A 21,036-nucleotide genomic window follows, 5' to 3' on the forward strand; every position below is an offset into this window, starting at 1 on the left:
CCTTAGGCTGTAACTGCGTGGAGAAAATGATACCCCGGAGCACAAGATTGGACCTCAAACCCAGCCCTGCAACAACCAGCATCAACATCCCAATAGCCTCATCAAACCACCTCACTGACTTTAAACTACAGCAACATTTGTATTAACAGTGCCTTCCGCATTACTGTTAGCAGAAACGGCAAAGGTGACAGCTTTGGCAGCGAGCTCTTAACCAAAGGCGTTGTTTGTAACTTGGCCTGCAGGTCCCAAGAAGGGACCAGGGAGTTGGGTTACTCTCCCTGACATGCCTTATACATGTTTCATCTGCTGCTCAGAACAAAAGCCCCCTTTGTGATGTAGCACAGCCTTCTCCTCATCCAGCCAGAGAGGTTGAGTTTTGTGCCGTAAGATTGCACTTCACTTGGTCAGCCAGCCACCCACAAAATAGATGCATATCATTAAACAGTCTAGTCAGACCTAAGATAGCTGCTATCAGGACTCTTCAGCTGCTACTTCGGTCTACAGGCTGGCGTTTGACAAGAACTTGCCCATCGCATGAGGAGAGCTGAGGAAGGAGTGTGTGTGAGGAGTACCAAATTGCCTGCTTCACTCCGGAATTGACGATTTGAAGTAGAACAGTTGCCATGAGTGACACACTCAGACCTCCTTCACTCCAAGTGAGCGTTCCAAATGATGTACCGGTATATTCTTATGGCGGCAAGAACACCGTGCCGGATTGTTCCATGAGATCCAGCTCCTCGACCCCGACGCTGCGCCGTAAGCGCTTCAAGATGCGGCGCATGAGAAACGTCCCCAGCGAGAGGGCCCTGGAAAGGGGGCAGCTAAGCGGCGGTCACCTGAAAGCTCGTTCGCACTCTGGCTCCAAGGAATACCTTCAGCTGCCGTCTATTGAGATTACGCCGTCCAGTGATGAAGACGCTCCCTCTTCGTGGTCGAGCTGCTCCACGCCCAGTGCGTCTCCGCGACGGAAGCGTTTCCTGTTGAGGAAGTGGCTGAAAGTCAGAGAGAAGAAGGAGCAAGGCAATGAGAGCAGGTTGGTATGGGCCTTCCCCACAGAGCTTTCCATTCCCCACTACTGCTCCACTCATCATCTTAATCAATGCTGCTTCAGAGCATATGCTAATTCACTCCTGTATTATCGTATACTGTGCCACTACGTCAACGTCTTTAGAATATCAGCTTTTGATATTCATACATCTTTCAGGTTTTACGGCTGCTGCTATGAAACATGGCTATTTAGAGGATTTTGTTAAGTTCAAAGCATTGATTAATTATGCCAGATATATTTCAGAGCAGAACATTTTAATTGCTGATAAATACTGAGCAGACATCTGTATTTCTCTTTGAAATTTGAAATGCAGGAACGGAGACGTTTGAAATTCGAGGTTTGCCTTCTAAACGGTGGCACCGTTTGCGCATCAGACAATCTTAATATTTGGCCTTAATCTTTCATCCTTTATTGTTAAAATATGTTTTCTCTGAGTTGAGCGGGAAATCATGCTGTCTTACTTTAAATGATGGCATCAATTACGAAGACAAGGTTAACAAACTCGGGCTGTCTAAATTGACAGGCTGCATCACCCGAAGATTGCATTTTCGGCCGCATGGTGTCACTTCCGGCGCAACTCGGACACAGCCTTGGTCTCAGATTTAATGACTTACTGATGAGACATCCCAATTTGGATCCAAAAGGAACCTCCGATAGAAATTACACAAGGCAAAACGAATTCAGATAAAACTCATCATTGAACTGAGACAATAAAGCCCAAGGCCAAGGTTCAATGCATTTTCGACAGTAGTTCTCTCTCCGTCTCATTTGAGGTGGGGGTGTATGGAATGTTTGCCAGGTAGTTGTGCTAAATCCTCAGAGGCCAGTTACAGGAATTGGTTACTCACACCATCAGTGGCTTGTCTTTTTCCAAGACTCCGTCTCTCCAGAGGCATCATTTCTGAGGATGAGAGTGTCATTATAGCCAGTGGACCATCAGCACAGACCGGCTCCCCCTCATCTTAGTCGCCTCTTTTTCAGCTAGATACTTATACAGAGAACAATCTGGCATCAAGAAAGCATATTTCCGCAGAATCAAGACATGTATGAGTATCGTAAATTATCAGCATACTTCTGGATATGTCCAATTGTCAGAACACACTGTACTGCTGTGAATGCAGAACTCTTTTCTATCCAGTCAGCATTGCTAACCTATGGGCTATAATTTTTTAGGACTCTCTTCCAAGCCCCGTTGAGAGTTTGCTGTTCACGCTTAGTTTTGTATCAGACATTAACGTAGGAGAGAAATACGGTGGATTCTTGGTGCACAAATCGAATGTGTTCCGTGGCTATGTTCAAGAAAGTTTACCATTGAATTGAATGGAAATGCAATTAATCTTTCCCATCCCCAGAGTGATGTTATGCAACATCGGCGCCTTTTCGCTTACAGTACCGCATCCATTTGTGAATCGCATTGTATTGTGCGACGTGGTGGCCGTTTTCAAATCATCCAAAGTGATAATATAATATCGGTCGAAATGTTTACCTGAAGTGATATAGTGAAATCCTGAACCTGAATTTGACATGTCTAAGGACATAAGACTGCATTTTTGCCTTAACTTCATTGCCCTAATTTATCTTATCGTTTCTGGCAAAATATCACAAATAAAACATCAGGGCAGCAAGGTGGAAAGACTGGTTAGCACGTCCGCCTCACAATTTAGAGGTGAAGGGTTCAATTCCGATTCCGGCCTTCCTGTGTGGAGTTTGCATGTTCTCCACGGGCCTGCGTTGGTTTTCTCCGGGTACTCCGGTTCCCCCCAATATTCCAAAGACTTGCATGGTAGGTTAATCGAACACTCTAAATCGTCCCTAGGTGTGGTTATGAGCGTGAATGGGTGTCTGTCTTTGTGTGCCGTGCGATTGGCTAGCAACCAGTTCCGGGTGTTCCCCGCCTGCTGCCCGAAGACAGCTGGGATAGGCTGCAGCACGTCCGCGACCCTCGTGAGGAGAAGCGGTTTGGATAATGGGTGGATGGAATGGACAAAAGATCATGAATTTAAAAATGAGCCAGAAAGTATGCAGTATAAATAAATGTGGAACATTTTACAATTAATAAGTTATAATCATACCATAATGTAAATTACACAATGAAAGAAGTTAAACAGGATGACAAGGAACAAAGGTGAATAAATCTAAAATCTAAAAAGCCACTTGTACCGTAGAGAGCGCATAGATACAAAGAAATGATTGAGCATTTTAGTTAAACATTCATTTCTAGTCCATCAGGAAGATCACATTAATTACTCAATAACTAACGTCATTTAAAATACTCACTTGCCTGACTGCAGCCACTGACTGGATTAGCAATGACTTACAAGCGCCAGATTTGTATTCTGTTAAACTTCACTTAGTTTAACGGGCAAGGCTTTAATACCAGGATGCAACTTGTGGCCGAAGATTTCGGTCAGAGGTACTGGGCAGACATCGTCAACGAGTTCTCTAAAATCCTGGAAGGCTTTGCTAAGTTCGACAACAACCTGGAAGATGTGCAGCAAAACGTGAGCAGGTGACAAGCTGGTGGTCGCTTTGTGTAAATGCTTTGTGTAAATTAGCAGCTGATGTTAGACGAATGAATGAATGAATGCATGACAGTGAGCGGACACATGTGATACTTAAATAGGAAGTGCATCCACTTTTGCTTGATTCAAAACCACAATTTGAGTTTGACATATTGGAAGTATATGTCTGCTTTCGTTAATTAAGCTGCACACTAATTAAATTAGGAATTGGCATTTTACTCGTTTATTTTGATTTACTATAGGAAAAAATGGCAGTCGATAATTTTTTTTATTATTATTAATGTGATGGTAAATGTTGTCTTTGAATGTACTGAACTCCTAATTGTTAACATATAATAATAAAAGTATAAATAAATAAATAAATTAATTAATTAAATATAAGTAAATGCCTGGAGGGAATGTTCGTGGCTGTAGCTCATTTTACTTTGCATTCTTTTTCTTCTTCATCATCAGTTCTGACCGAATAAGCAGGAGCAATTCTGCTGAATGCTTTTTATCTTAACTGCTTCAAGAACTAATTAATCAGCAATCAATTATACAGGATGAACACAATCTTATTTGCTCTCTACTGGAGATCATGTGAGTCTCATGTTATATAGGTTACGTCTCCTTGCTGTCACGTCCATAGTGCTGTTTCATTAATTCTACATCACTAATAGTAAATAATTTAGTTTGAGGTTACGCTGTGTTAACTTCAACCACTCCTTCATATGAACAAGTGCCAAAAGTTCATACAAAATGTGTGAGCGCATGTTGGAAACTAACCAAAAAGATGCCTAGCTGTATAACACCCATATAATTGACCTTATTTTGAAGCCCAGAGTAAATCTAGTGCAAAGAGCAGCCAAACTGCATGCACCGGTGGAGTTTTCTTTGGTATTTTCCCAGATGGGAACAGTTCAAAATGGCCGTTGGTGCTTTCTGGGAGTAAAAGCGGCTGATTTGATTCCCATCCAATTGAAGCGGCTCCTCTCATTTTGTTTAAATTTAGCACAGGTGCGGTTAGTGGGCAAAATGTCAGAAGCATAACCGACTCGCTTGCTGAAGTCCATGCAGGAGAGTATGCGAAGTATGCCTATGAGGAAATGCAAGATCTCCATAATGTAAAGCTGATTTTTGAGCATGTCTGTTACTGTGTATCTGCTCAAACCTTATGCTATGAAATAGAGTTGGAGATAAATTTTGTGTTTGCCATTTCTTTAATCGATTGGTAGCTGCCATTTAATATTAGTAAATCTACTTAAGAATTAGCTATCACTTGGCCATTTCTGGTTTGCAATGCATGACAAGACTTTTGCATGCGAATATGCGGTGTTTCCCGTTACTTTCATCACATTAGTGAACCCACCTCTTTTTTTTTTTTGCAGTTTTGAACTATACATTTTAAATAGTATTTTCAGGGTTGAATTACCAAAGAATTCTCAGCCTCGTAAAGAGCATTGAAAATGCCCCCCAAATCGTACCGTTTGTGTGGTGGAGATTTATTACTTTTGATATTTTTGATGCAATTAGGGATGCGCGTTTGCGCCACTGTGGAAGTGAATGATGTGGATGGTGTAAAAGCAGGGCACTTGTAGACTTCTGCCTTCTAACCCGAATTGGGCATTGGTGTGTGACAACAGCCCCCCCCACCCACCACCTCCTTCTGAGTTTTCCCACCCATAGCTGTGCTGCAGAGAGGGGCTGATTTTAAAGCATGAGCAATTTTTCACCAGTCATTAAAATTGTTTATAGGATTAGAGTAGGGTATAATTCAATGTTTTTTTAAAAGGGTCATCATCAGCAATCTTATAAGTTTGTTTTAATATGGGAAAATCAAGTGATTCCACAAACTGAAATATGCTAATACTACATTGGAATATTTTCTACTTCTTATATTTTAGCTTAATCTGCCCCCCCACCACAAAAAAAATTTTTTTGTTTTTTTTTTGGTGTTTTTATTTTTTTATTTTATTTTTTTTAGCACAAGTACACTGTTGTGATAGTCATATATGTGATGGAGCCCCCTCTTGTGTCAATTCAGGATATGTGCATGGAAGGAACCTCACATTTGACCAAGTTGCCAAATCATGTTAAATAATGACAAGCTACTATTTAAGAAAAAATAGATTGAATTAATCTCTTTGTACTTTATTTTGTATTGATTTTTGTAGAAAACAGATTTTATCATAATTTTGCAATAGATGTCGCATTATAGATTCATTCAGATTCATATATTGTAAGTTAGTCAGTGTAAGACATTTGCGGGATGCTGTTCAACTGTGTCAGCTGTAACCGCAACACATTTAAGGCAGCGTGATGGATACTGCTCCACTTTTGCCCCACCGGACCAAACATGCTACGATGCAAAATAATCCTCTACATTCATAACTGGGACAAGGTATAGTTAGTATTATTCTCCGTGTCCTAGATGCTGTGCGGTACATTTCTTTTCATTTCCCTCCTGTGTTTCTTGCTTGGAGGTGCAAGTATGTTATGTTTGTTATTAGTCAAGAATAGATTGAGAAATAACTTTGACTGTTTTCTCTTGTGTGACTGCAGCAGCCAGCAAAGCAGCCAACAAAGTAGCCAGCAAAGTAGCCACGAAGATGATGCCACTCGTTTCTTGACTCCATTCATCAGAGAGGAGAGGTGAGCAATATGTTTGAAATGTTTTTGAATTTATTTACATTGTGCGTGTCCTCTGTTTGAATCCGAACCTATTGATGATGCAGTTTCATCAGAAGAAATTTTTTTTTTTTCTGTACCATTTCTCCCCATTATCCAAACCGATTCTCCTCACGGGGGTCGCGGGGGGTGCTGGAGCCTATCCCAGCTATCTTCAGGGAGTAGGCGGGGGACACCCTGAACTGGTTGCCAGCCAATCGCTGGGCACACATAGGCAAATAACTATCCGCACTCACACTCGTACCTAGGGACAATTTAGTGTCAATCAAACTGCCATGCATGTTTTGGGAATGTGGGAGGAAACCGGAGTACCTGGAGGAAACCCTCGCAGGCACGGGGAGAACATGCAAACTCCACAGAGGAAGGCCGGAGCCGGAATCGGTCCCACGACCTCTGCACTTTGAGGCCACCGTGCCGCCCCTTATATGTATATGTCAAGCCATGATAATTTTTCAACTATTTTTGAGAAGTGTGTCACAGATATTTATATTATATATTTAATTCAAAGACTGTTTTAATATCTTGAATCTTGAATACTATTGTGTCTAAGCGGAGACATCATTGCAGGCATTTTACTTAGAAACATTTCTCAAAACTGCCCACAAGCACCAACTCTCCAACAGTGTTGGTTTGCAAGGACGAGTGTTAACTTGAGCTGGCTGTTTTGTTCTGAGATGATGTGCTAAAGACCTACAACTAATATGCCACAATATTTACAAAGTATGCAAATTATTTTGGAGTTTAAAAAAATATATATTAATCCCCACAGTTAACACTTTAACACTGGTTAGCGCGATGGCCTCACAATGCGGAGGTCGTGAGTTCGATTCTGTCTCCGGCCTTCCTGTGTGGAGTTTGCATGTTCTCCCCGTGCCTGCGTGGGTTTCCTCCGGGTGCTCCGATTTCCTCCCACATTCCAAAAAACATGCATGGCAGCAAGGTATACCCCTAGGTATTAGTGTGAGCGCGGATGGTTTTTGTCTTGGTGAGCCCTGCGATTGGCTGGCAACCAGTTCAGGGTGTCCCCCGCCTACTGCCCGAAGACAGCTGGGATAGGCTCCAGCACCCCCCCCCCCCCCCCCCCCAGTGAGGCAAATCGGTGCAGATAACGGATGGACGGATCTATATATATATATCGAAGTGTATCACCAGCCAGTGTAGAATAGACAGTCTTCGGCTCTGTGCACCGCTCACCACACCTCTACTTATTCTTTCCGTGGTCCTGTCCACATATTCTTTGTCGGAGTCTCCCCTCCTCCGCGTTTTTCTAGCACCATCTCTACTTGCATGAACTCGGAGCTGTACCCATGGGATGGCTGGCTGCTCTCCTCTCGTCTAGCGAGGGGCTTTTGCAGCTGCTTGCAGGGCGAGTGGCGTTCTGTGGCCGGCATTAGAAGGCACGGAATGTCATGTCTCCTCTGCAGGTAAAAGAGCTTCATGTCTGCACTGCAGCCTGCTCCGTTCCTGTCAGCCTCACTGCACTCTCGTGACTTTTGACCAGATCGCTCCGTCTAGCTGTTTAGCTGCAGTCAGTTTGCTGAATGCTTTCTGTGCAGATGCGTTTTCGTGTGTTGTAGCAGCAGGCTGTCGGCTAATTAGTCCTGCTGCTGCCGGCTGTATCAGCAACGTTGACCGGTTTGCTGTCATTGTCAGGAATGTGTTTGTGCAGTTCCTTCCTTGTAACGGCATGTATCAGCTTATATAATAACACAATGTGACTTTGCAAAAAACATGTAATATGACTCATGGGTGAAGATGACGCAGATTGTGAGGTTCAGTGATACGTGACGGTGTCATTATATAGAGAGTTATTTATATAACTCCTGTTAAAGATGGATTTGCTTATGACTTTGTTGGAACTTCAAAGGCAATATCTTGTGATTTGTTAGTGAATAGAACCTCTTCTCACTTAACATGTCATATAACAAGTAATTATAACGTGCTTCTTGTGGAGAAATGAGCATGAAAATATGAATTAATATGATGTCCATTTTTCATGAGATTGTTTTTTTGATGGACGAATGAGAGAATCGCTCTTTGAATGTTCAGAACTCCTGTTTCCTTTCCAGCAAACCAATAAAATTGCGTTTCTCCTGTTTGTCTGTGTGCAGGTCTGACAGTGCAGCCGACAAAATCAGGTGAGTGCGCATGTTGACGTACAAAAACAGATTACTGTATGTTGTTGGGCTGAAACTGTCGCGGGGCACAGTGGGGTTTGCCTTTGCTGTTGTCACCCCATTCGGCCCGAGCCGGCCCTCCTATTCCGTGTGTGACACACATTGACGGCTTTGTGTTTGACAAGCAATGTGTCTAAATGTGCTTTGGCTGTGGACTCAATGCAGTTGCAAGCCATGGAATGTCATTGTTGGCTTTGATTGCTGGAACAACACAAACAAGGGGGGGTTTGTGAGCTGTGGATACAGTGCTGCGGCGATGTCAGTGTGTTAGGCAGCAAACTCGTGTGAGCTCGCTCGCTGATACAGCCAGAGGTATCCTCGTGATGGGGTTAAAGCTGAAAAGGTAGGTCAAGATGTGAGGATGGGTTGTGAGATGATCGAATAATAATCTTGTGGTTGTCCTGGTTCTATTAAATTAATTAATGAAATTATCTTTTAGTCAATGTATTGCAATGATTTGGTGCACTCTGCATGAGGAGGTGTTCTTATTATCGCATGTGTTTGTGTGAATATGGTCATGTGTACATTTTGGTGATTAATCAGGGGAACTGAGTTGACGTTTTGTATTTGGGGTCGGTCTTGCAAAATGGGTACTGAGAGAGCCTGGAAGCCATAAGGTTTCTCTATACTCTACAAAGAAAGCCTTTGCATCCAAATTATTTTTTGTGTGATGTGTATGCTCGTTCATGGAAAATATAATCCTCCCAGACGTATCATTCATTACAAGGGTCACACGAGGGGGCAGCATCTGACTAAATTTCCATGAGCAACTGTGGTGAAAATGTTTTTTGTGTTTATTTTTTTTACATTTATTGTTAGTATTAAGTATGTTTAATACAGGGAGAATCTCTGTGTTTGAATCCCAGTTTTCACATCAGTGTTGCTCAACAAATTTAATCAAGAGCGCCCCTTACAGTCGCAGCCGAGTAGTGCAAGCCATTTGCCTCCATTGCTTGAAGACTCATTGAATGAATTTTTTTTTTGCATTATTTCGATTTAATTTGGCCTTTCCTAATTGAGACTGTCCGGATATTTTTTGTTGTGGTTTTTGGGCAGACAGTGGATAGATTTAGCTCGTTGATGTTTATCTGTCCAGTCATGAAGGAAAGCAGTATTGTTCAGGTTTGTATGAACAGACAATGGCAGCAGCTGCTTACAGTTGTGCAGATCCTCCCGAAAACAAGCACTTTAATTCAGTTTTGCAATTATATTGCAATACGATTACCAGCACATCAATGCAGCATCTGCATCTCGGTAGCTCCACTTGTATATCTAAGATTTCCTCTGCTGATGGAACAAGCACTTTGATCTCAGTTCATCTGCATTTTTTTAAAATAATGTAAAAATTATTATGCTGTTTGCTAAGGGAGAACTGGACGAAAAAAATTACCAGAATGTAGTCACAAAGATTCTAAATTTCAAATTATGTTATGTATTGGTATTGACCTAACAATAGGCACAGGTAAATCTCTTGTTTTGTTATAACAGTCACACACACAGAGCCCATTTTAATCACCATAATTCTGGAATATTAGATTTTGAACGATCCCCTTTCCTTTCCCGTTGCTAATTGGGGAAAACAAATGACTGCATGGACAATATATTTATAAAGAATATTTAGTTAGGATTTCGCTCTCATTTGTTGCCTGTATTTATTATGACCTTGCTGTGCCTACAGGAGGTCTAAGTGCTCACAAAGATTGATTACTTTATTACAGTAACCTAAATTCTAAATAATGCATGTTCAAGTGGCTGGCTGATAGAATACCTGGAAACTTCTTGGTTGCATTCAGTCAGACCTTTTAATGCGTCTAGAGGGCAGTGTCTAGACTACAAAAGTGTAAAAAAAAAAAAATGTTTTTAATGTGTATAAATGTTCTTTAAAATTGTGTCGCTAGATTCTGATCAAAAGATTTGTTCTTTATTTTTTTATTCTTTTTATTTTTTTAGTCTTTCAATGTAATGTCCACCTCGCTCTTCCGCTGTCTCGATTGCAGTTGTATTGATCTATGTCTGAGGTTTGAAAGATGTTTGCTTCCACTATTGGAGGTCAGCATCATCTGATCTTTTGAGTCTGGAGCTTCATAGAAACACATCCACTAAAGGGCAGGGTCACGGATGAGCTGGCTGCATATAATAATAATAATGATATTAATAATAATGATATTAATAATAATGATATTAATAATAATAATAATAATAATGATATTAATAATTAAAATAAATTAATCTAGTCTTGCTGTCATAAAGTAAATGGTTTTCAGATGATCTAATTTGGAAAAAAAATGTGGCCTATGTGCAGATTCAGAGAAGAGTGTTAGTGGCTTCTTCTGCTGAGAACCCAGGCTAAATAAAGCTCTTCCCAGACATATAAAGTTTGTCTCTTATTCCTGAGGGAAAGTATGTATAAGTTTACTTGTACTTTTCAGCCATCTTGAGAACAGCTGGAGAACATTACAATAAATTGTTTGTACATTTTATGCTTGCCATTTATTTATTTATGTTTAATTTTTTGTGTGCGTGTGTTCAACTATATTTATTTTAATGAATATTTAAAACATGTATTTTTTAGTGTCTTGGTGTGGGGGAAAAAATCAAACCGTTTTTATTGTTATATGGTCTGGAACATATCCCCTGATACATGAGGGTCACTCTTATAGGTTTTGTTAAATGTTACACTTAAAACAATACAAAAGCATTTCTTATTTTAGTTATCTTTTCCAGAACTCTGTAGTATTACACCAGTAATCATACATTGTTCAATGAAAAACTCAGTTTCCAGTCTCAAGCAAAATAAATCTTTATAAAGGAACAATTTCAAAATTCAATCGATTGTGCAGGTGTACCTAATAAAGTGTCTGATGAAAGCGGTTGTTGACGCTAAGAAACATCTGCTGTGTTTTGTTGGAAATGTTTGGATCCTCCTCGGTGAGCTCTGTGCGCTCGCTCAGCGGGTCCAGCTGCAGCTGCACACAAGCTCAGCATGATGTTATTATGACCATGATGTAAGAGCACGTCTTGGCAAAAAATAGGTCACCATCTTAACTAGGGTAGTTATGTCTGAAAATGATTCATTTGGTGATGCGGTCGCAGCCTAGTTTCATCTGCTTTGCTGCCCATTCTCGGGTAGGGGTGGTAGAATGAGGGAGCGAATCAGGGGTATGGAGCATGATGAAGCCAGGAAGGGATGAAAGGAGTTGAAGGACCACCCTTATCGAGCACAGCCATTCTCTGTGAGCCTACCAAAGGGACCTTCCCACACACGCACCATCGCCGGCCAGCCAATCAGAGCACTCGCATCCTTGAGCCGTCCTCCCTTGTGCGACTGCTCATCCATGCCTCAGCGGCTCACATTTGAACTGATGAGTTTGGAAACGAGGTTGTGCACCGTCTGTGCGACAAACTGCCTATTTCTTTATTTAAACTATTATGTCCAATATTTATTTTGGTCTATATTAATGACATATTTAAAACAACAAGAACAGCTTCTTTTCGGATGCGTTTGTGCAGAGACAGAAACATTCTTGCTGTCTGGCCATCGTCTAGCTTCCTCTATAGCATTCAGTTGAGAAGAAACTGGTGAATCACTTCTGCATCCTTGGGACTTGTTGTTCATTGCGAGGTGATTTTTGCTTGTGGAGGCAGCAAGGGGACGTAATTAGGCTTGGCGATGTGTTCTGGACAAGTGACAACAAAAGAGCAGATTTGAAGTGATTGAAGAGAGGCCATGAGAGCGAGAAGAGAGGCCAGGATGGTGTCCACCTGTTCACCATGCACAAACAGAAGGTCAGCTTGAATTTTTTTCTGCCTTGGTGCATCAGTAACCCTGTTTGTATGATTGCATTATTGATATGACTTGAATCGTAATATTTCAAACGGTGCATGATGTTAAATTACAGGTAGATTGGCTAGCAAGTTATATAATCCTGAATTAAATGTGTTTTGTCTCCACTGACGTAATCAGATCAACATGATTACTTTTGACGAATGCTTTGTTAAAACAAAAAAAAACGTTTCATTTCCTTAGAGGGAAATGAAATTGTTCCTATTAGTTAATAACTATCTGTAATTTCTGCCAGCTACTGTACTCTACTCCACCAGGTACTCTGGTGTGTATTTCCGAAGATCTGCCATCTATATAAATGAGATGTGAATTTTTTTTATTAATTCTTTTTTTTGTGTGTGTGCCGCTCTGGGCATTAAATCATCTGGGAATGTATCTCTGTATGCAAGATGATATTCACTTCTCAAATGCATCTGGAATATTGAATTAATTAAAATTCATGAAAAAACAAATGTTAGAGTATCATATATCGTCATAATATTATGAAAATCTGTAATTTTCTTTAAATGAGGACAGGGGAGGATATTTCCAATTTACCCTTCGATACTATAAGTTTCACAAACAATGAACAACAACCAAACTCCATCCCATCAGTTTGAACATTTTAATATGATTGTGTAGTCGTCTGTTCCTGCACTACATCGCAATATTACTCATTTTAGTTTAGTTTCTTGTAAATATTCAAACTGAACTCGTACCAAATGTCACTTTATTTTAACATAAAGTAGCATGTCGTCGGGAAAATTAAATTACTTCCCTTTCACCCCCTGTGAACTATTTCTACAATTTTCAGCATGAGAATATGTTTCTGCAATTAAAAAAAAAAGTCATCTATTTTAAGACTTTTAACACATCTTAACCTGTGGTGCGGATCATTATGGAGGGCACGGTAGGCCACGTTGATTTTTATTTGTTACTCAGTATCAGAGCTAAAGTATATTGCAATGTTCTTGTTGCAGTTAGTGCTTGCTGCATTAATTGATCCACACATGACATCAGTGGTGTTTCACATGCGCATTATGTATTCGCAGACCATGTGTGTGCATGCAGGCCCCCACTGCTGAGTCATCTCAAAGCCTTTAGTGACTCACTGTGGAGTTCACATTGAAAGTGTATCGGGAAATGCTGATTACGTTAATGTTTACGTCTTCTGCACAATCAGGCCACAAGTTAATGCACTTTAATGTTACATACACACACACACTACTCCCCGTAATATTATCCGCAGGGATGAAAATTAAATAGTCCAAAACACGTTTTCTTTACGTGTCTTCAGCGTCTTTTGATGATGGGCAATTTGTTCCACAACATGTGCGTTATGCAACGAACATGTACTCTATATTAGTGTCATCTTTCATACCTGACATGATTCATGTACCTTACAGATGCTCTAACGCATCAGTGTCAATCATACGGCACGTGGGCCGCATCAGGCCTGGAAGCGGGTTTAATTCGGCCCGTGAAAGATTTAGTGAAATCTAAAAAATAAGTACTGCACAACTGAATAAACAGCTGCCTTAATTTAATGGACTTTTACCAAAACCTCAGAATTTTTAATGTGTATATTAAAATTCAATGTGGAGGTCAATCCGTAAGCCTTTCGTTCAAAATGTTATTCTTGATATTTACAAGCAATGCTCAGATGAGTACAGCAAGTTGAACAAGGAATTAGCCTGGATTTTTAATTCATAGTTTTATTGGGGGGAAAAACATGAATGTGACACATTCAACTACTCTAAACCCCAAGACAGCATGCAAATATCGATAATCTGCGTAGTATTGACGGCAATTGTTTCATGTTATAGATCATGATTTTTCTGGTCCGGCCCACTCGGTAATAGTTTTCCTCCATGCGGCCCCTGGGCTAAAATGAGTTTGACACCCCTGCCTTCATCAATGGCTTTTACATAGCTTGCCTCCAACTTGTCATAAAGACATAATTTGGTCAATGAAAAATATCCTCCTCCTCTTATTTAAGTGACCACACAGTATTTTGCATCTTGAGCTTCACTGGCAGGCGTAAAAGCCACTAAAGATGTTGACGCATCAAATGTCATGGCCGAGTGTCACTGCAAAAAATACATGGAAGAATGAGGTGAAGGAGCAGTTGTGGGCCTGTGATCACAGTGATTCATGATGCATGTGGGCGCCTATTATTGAGTCACTGACACTGGAGTGAAAGGGGCTGTGTTACTTCGACACACTCCATGCGATTTAACACACACAAATGCATGTCATTGTGTGTGACGTCTTACTTAGAGATGACGGAAAATGTCCGGCTTGTTCCTCTGGTAACATCACTGAATATGTGGTGTGATTCGAAGAAGGATGTTACAATATGATCATTTTGCAGTGTTTTTATTGAGGAATTTTCGATCCCTTTCTGTATCTGCTCTCATGTAATAGAGCAGGGGTGTCAAACTAATTATGTGGACGGGCCACATCGTAGTTATGGTTTCAATCAGAGGGTCAACATGACGGTGTACCCATATATATATACATGTATGATCACCTTACGTTATAACATACACACAGCAGAATTGATGGAAAGCAAGTTTTGAAACCAGAAGCCAGGAAGTAATTGTTTGTTCAACAGTTCAATTTATTTTAAAAGGGGAGGATTGGTAAAAAAAAAAAATGCTTGTTGTTAAAAGTGAAGAAAATGTGTTAGAAACAGTAAGTTGACAAACATGATTTGCCCTTCGCGGGCCATATAAAATGAGGCCGCGGGCCACATCTGGCCCCCGGGCCTTGAGTTTGACACCTGTGGTATAAAGTATAAACATTAAGGCTCACTTCTTATAATGTTTACCCAAATATGATCATAAACAGTACCAAGGCCTCTCACTTACTTTTCTGTACCCTCACTGATAGGCCAAGCAAAAGAAGTGGAAGAAACTGATATGGAAACCTCAAAGGTAGGATATAATGATACTCCACACATTAAGCAGTGATGTTATAAAGCAAATTATTTTGTACTTGAAAGATTTATAAGTCTTGAATATGCTCCGTTTAATTATTGAATAAATTGACTTGTGGTCATGAAACGTTGGACTATGCTATACGCTGTTCCACCATTAGAATGAGCGCTACAATTTAATTTAACAGCCAATAAGAATGACCTTTTTATACCCATGTCCTGAAGTTTCTGTGGTGGTTCGGGGTACAACACGGACGCACGTTCGCGAGGTGCAAGGCAGTCTGCGACTACATCATCCGACCTTTTCGATGCTAATGTAAGCCTAATTTAATTTTCCACTTTGTCCAAGCACGATATACTCAGGCGTGTGTTCCCTGCAGCCCAGATTTTGATGGCGCACAAATGCCCCTTTTTACCGCCGCAAAGTCTCGTAAAATACAAAAAGTGAAGCTCCACCCATTTGCGCATTTAGTCGACTAATCATGACGATGTCAACAATCCAAATCATCGATTAAGTTAAAGGGACACTTGGATGAGCTTAACATTGGCACTTAACAGTTTTGCATGTAAAATGACATCAGTCCTAAAAAGGACTGTAGTGATTCGTTATTTATTTATTTATTTTTTTTTTTTTTTCATGAGATTTATGACCAATTTTGGAGCTGGACTTGTAGACGCTGAAACAGGGAAAAAAAAAACATGTTGTGAAAATGTCAAAATAACTGAAAATATTTACAGTTAACATAACATGGGCAAGTAATGTCCTAAATCAGTCACATGAACATTCTGTGGTCTTCTACTGCACATTTTGGGTTTATGTAATCCTGTTTTTTTTTTTTTTCCAGTGTGAATGCTTTGAGGATGTAAGACATGCTGAAATGCTTGAAAGTTGTGCGGCCTTGTTGCTTTGTCTTCACAAGTGACGTGGATCATTCACGAGGTTCAAAATAGCTCAAGTGTTGTCCTTGTCACTGCCTTGTGGGCGACAATGGCATAGCAACCAGATAAACCGAATTTTCAGTCGGGTTTGCGATTCTTCATGTTTAGTATTACTTTCTTGGTGACATTTCTACATCCAAATTGGGGCTTGAAAAGACTGACAAGGGTCCAAATGTGGTCCTGAAGCTGCAGACAGGATCAGCGTGTGATATGTGGTGCAGACGGGGTTGTCGCTGTGACAGCGAGGCCTGATTGTCACACAGTGGAGTTGGTCAATATTTCGCCATCCAGGCCTTTATCCCATCAACTTTTGCAATATGATTGATTGTTCTACTTCTATACCACTATTATATCTTGCGGGACGATGTGCTCTTGCTCATATGCTGTTCTAGCAAAGAGCAAGTTTGCATTTTATATCTTTTAGTTTTTTTTAATTTTATTTAATTTCAAAATAAACATATAATACAATAATATGTAAAAAAAAAAAAAAAAGCGTCATCAATTTTAATAGGACACTGACTACTCAATATATACTCTACCCCCTGCGAGTAAGATGTCTAGTTTTTTCCTAAAATGAATGTATCAGTTATAACACTAACCCTGACAAGATATTTTAGCACTATGTATTAAAAGTTTACAAATCTTTGATAAAAATAATAGTGGCTTCAAACACAATTTTCTACGACACTTCTGCACATAGCCCTTGCAATAATTTGTGAAAAAATTCTAAATACATCTACATCTAAATCAGAAGTGGGCAAACTATGCGGCCCATTAGACGTTTTAATCCGGCCCGCCGGACTTGAAAGACATGAAATGAATAATCCTTGTAAATGTTTTATTTTCTAAATACTGTGGTTTTTCAAAGACCTATAATTTGTTGTAATGCTTTTGTTTACTTTCATTTAAAATTAAATGTATTTCTTTTCTCCGATGAGAGAAAAAAAAATCAATCCATCCATCTCCTCTTGGTCCGACCCCTCTGTCAAAATTTAGAGCCCATTGTGGCCCACCAATCCAAAAGTTTCCCCACCCCTCATCTAAATGAAAATCCCTTCTCCTATTATTGATTAGATAGTGCGCTTAATATCAGGACAGCATTAAACGAAATGCGCATCCTATAACACGCTGAATTTGCATTCAAACCTGGAAGCAAGGATTAAAGTTAAAGGCTGAAGTTTTTCCTCAGGGGCAGTCAACAAGCTACCTTTTGTGTCGCTTTTCTCAACGGTGTCGCGGCAAATTGGAGGGGCTCAAGGTCATGATGTGATGACTCACTCGTGCTGCATAACAGCTTGAGCCGCAGGTAAAAATTGTAAACAGTGGCAATGGCAACACATGGATTGGTGTAGGCAGACACTAAGCACACCCACACAATCTTATAAATTGAATCCAAGCTCATCATTTCATTCAAGTGTATATTTGGACTAAAAGGAAAGGTGGAAGCGTTATTAAAACTGGAAAGGAAATTAATATCTAAGATTATTCATTCGTGGAAATACTAAATTTTTGTTCAGTGTTATTTGAATTGCCCATGTTTCGATATTCAAAATGACCATAGTCAGTAAATTATGTTGAATGACGTCATGTCATTGTACTTGCTGCGCAGGAAAGCCAAACATAAAAAAAAAAGAAATATGAGACTGATATTGAGAGTTACAACACAGACCAAAATGTATGATAATGACGAAAAGCCACCTGTTTTTTTTAGTTTTTTTTTAAACAATCCACGACTTTAGTTTGTGTTAATATTGACATCCAGTTCAGTACCTATGAAACATTAATATAAATTTTACACATACACAATACATATAAATACGGAATTTGCATGTTGCACATCTGTCAGACATGCTGATCGTAAAACGGCCACAAGAGGGCGCCTAAGCTTGGTATCGGCCATTATCAAAGGGTACCGATAGATTGAATTAATACTGATAGATACTGATACCAGGTGTCGATACTTGCTGATCCCTAATAATGGAAATGCGTTTTACTATCCATGCCTCTCAGAATGAACACATTTCCCATTATAGCTGCCCTTTACTGACTACAGTTGAGTAAATAATTAGGAAGTGTTCTTATTGTTTAAAGATATTATAAAAGTATAACTTTGGATGAATCGGCAAAGTAAGGTTTTTATGTTTTTGAATATATTATGGAGGTTTAGTTTCAAGTTATTTCGTAGCAAAGATAAAGCTACTTAACAAAGTGCTGCATTGTCACTCCACAGGTATTTAATCTTCATTGTCGGACTATTCTGTCAACATCTCCATTATGTTGCTTGAAATAATCCTGATAATCCCAACGTTCACCTCCTCTCGTCTCCTCCCCCATTCTTCTTTGTGTTATAATTACGATGAGTGAGCCATGGGGGTTTATTGAGAATCTATTTTCATCCTGTTTGCTGCTGCGGCGGCTGCTGCTGCTGAACCAGCGAATGGAAGGAAGGCCCCTTTTAAAGTGAGAGCTTTAATGTTAGTGCTTTGTTCTTTTATTCATGCAACACGTGGCACTCACACAGCAGGCGTCTGCATCTGACTTTAGCTTTTAGATGGAGCAGGATCTGATCATGAAGTGTCGCTCTTATAGTTTCTGACTATGTCATGCATCATTATCAATCATGTCATTTTGTTGTCACGCATCCACAATTTGGCCATCAGACTATCGCAGGATCTGAGTAAATTGTTTGTGTGGAATTCACTTCACATCAGCATAAAATCCTGCAAAACATAATATAGGGATGAATTCAGATTATCGGGTATTTTGTTTTTAGGATTCAAATGGAAGTGGGATGGATTAGGGTTGAAGGATAGCGAAGAATAATGCAGAATAATCACGTCTATATTTTATTCTAAGAAAGTGATTCGTTGAAATAGGGATGGCAACATTTCCGGTTTCTATTCTTACATTTAGTCCCTGTGATTGAATGTTGTTTCAACAGATTGGGTGGCATGGTGTACAAATGAAGATGTGAGTTTGTGTCCAGGCTCCGCCCTTTTTGAGTGGAGCACGTATTTTCTCCCTGTGTTTCAAAAAAACCTGCTGGTCCCGTCCAGGCCATGCGCCATTTCTCCCTCAAAGTTATCTGCTATCAGCTCCAGTTCTCCTGTGAGGATCAGCAGTATAGAAAACAAGCGGAAGGAGTGGGCGTCGATAAAATGTCATTGTAAATTAGCCAACAGAGGGCATCAGTGAGGAGAAAATACACTGATTTGACTATTTGACTTTTCGGTGGAGGAGCTGTCCGTTCAGCACTAGTCTGCGTTTCTCTCCAACAAGCTGAACACACAACTAGTATCACGTGCCACATATGTGACAAAAGAATATGTGCACGTTTTAGGCTTTATTTTTCTGATATGAAGAACAATGCTTCTGTCTGCTTATTTTTATATTTGAACGTAAAATGTGTCATTAGTAAGACAAGTGGGTTAAGATATTCTGCTTTTTTGTCCTGGTGCACCTCGGGTGGAAATATTCTTTCGTTGGCTTGGCTAGCACACCACAACGAGGTGGACACCAGATGGCTTTTGTGTGAGACGACTTACTCTGCTCTTGCTGGAAGATCTCCCTGCGTCACACTGCCATCTTGTCCTCCTTTTTCCTCACTTTCTTCTCCCTGCTGTCTCTCCGTTGACTAACAATAGAATGTGATGGTGTCCTCGTGTCTCTTCTGATTTGATGTGGCCTGGAGAGAGTCTCTCATTCTCTCCTTCCTCTCGGCTTTACTCGATTAACTGGATCATAATAGTGTGATACAATCAGATTAGGGATGGCCATTTGTCTAGTATATTATCTTAATTGACTATTGGAAATAATATTTGTGTCAAAGATGCTTTACTTTTTTCTGTTAAATCACAAAATAAAGATTATGCCCCGTGATTGGCTGGTGACCATTCAAGGGCGTACCCCGCCTCTTGTTTAAAGTCAACTGGAGTGAGGACAAGTGATATAATAAATGGATGGGTGATGGTGGAACGAGTGTTGGTCACTAAATTTAATCACGTTGAACATTAAAGCCAAATAAAATCAAACTAAATATTTTCATCTAATTAGTTGTTTAGGAACATGAGCAAGCCAGTGCAGAAATAAGTGTACAACCTTAGCAATTAAATGAGTTTCTGAAAGTTCAGAACTTCTGCTTGTGAATCATTGTCATATTGAGCAGAATAATAATCTGAGTTGCTTCTAACAATCGCCGCTTCATTAGCCCAAAAAAAAAAAAAAAAAAAAAATGAGACTGACTCCACAGCAACCTACTGCACTGCATTTTGACATCACTTCAGCATTGTGATATGCCGGCAACCAGCGCCTCTCAGCTCGCCCATGACTCTTCATGATGTCGAATGTTATAAAAAAATGGATTGATGAATATAATGCAAAATCTTTCTTTACATATAAAAAAATGTCAATCTAACGACTGAAATACCATCAGTCGCAATATCAATCCATGCTAAACAGTTACAATAGTCCCTCATATAGAGTTCGACTTTATTTCACTGTGCGCTAGTTAGTTAGCATTCATGCATTAGCCTCATTAACAGCTAACGATGAGTAATATGCTTGTAGTGTCGAAGTTTTTTTTTTTTTTTTTTTAATGACAGCGTCTCTTAGAATCTGTGGATCATTACTCTCTGACTGCTCTGACCTGTAGATTAAACAAGTCTTGCTTCATTTGGCAGCGCGACTGTGGTGCTGTAAAGGTTAATCCCTAACAAATATAGCTTGGTAAACAGACCGCTATAGCTACTGATTTGATTAGAGATGGAGTGCTCAAGAGTAAAATATCATTTTTAGTTGAAGTGTTTTCATCAAAAATGCATTGCTCTGGTGTATTCTGGATGGGATCACATTAGGAGATTAACACTGTCGACTGACACTGGAGCCCGATACAAAAGGGAAGAATTGCAGCAGGTCCCGCT

At 40.0% G+C, this 21,036-nt stretch overlaps 1 protein-coding gene across 4 annotated transcripts in view; it reads left to right on the plus strand.

Annotated features, from left to right (window-relative positions):
* Positions 1-282: 282 nt before the first annotated feature.
* The window catches only part of gramd1bb (GRAM domain containing 1Bb), a 63,659-nt gene continuing 42,905 nt past the window's right edge, over positions 283-21,036 (plus strand). The window contains exons 1-3 of one of the 4 annotated variants that reach the window (XM_088300082.1): positions 283-1,033; positions 6,112-6,201; positions 8,349-8,375. In XM_088300082.1, coding sequence (XP_088156208.1) covers positions 624-1,033; positions 6,112-6,201; positions 8,349-8,375 — 527 coding nt within the window. In that variant the 5' untranslated portion in view covers positions 283-623. Of the gene's footprint in view, positions 1,034-3,393; positions 3,558-6,111; positions 6,202-7,509; positions 7,662-8,348; positions 8,376-11,786; positions 12,201-15,132; positions 15,177-21,036 lie in introns of those variants that run through there. The other 3 variants (XM_088300076.1, XM_088300075.1, XM_088300078.1) reach the window with 3 other exon arrangements.

This window comes from Idiotropiscis lumnitzeri, chromosome 7 (assembly GCF_059441095.1).
Source record: "Idiotropiscis lumnitzeri isolate Australia: NSW breed Sydney's pygmy pipehorse chromosome 7, RoL_Ilum_1.0, whole genome shotgun sequence".
Taxonomy (NCBI): Eukaryota; Metazoa; Chordata; class Actinopteri; order Syngnathiformes; family Syngnathidae; genus Idiotropiscis; species Idiotropiscis lumnitzeri.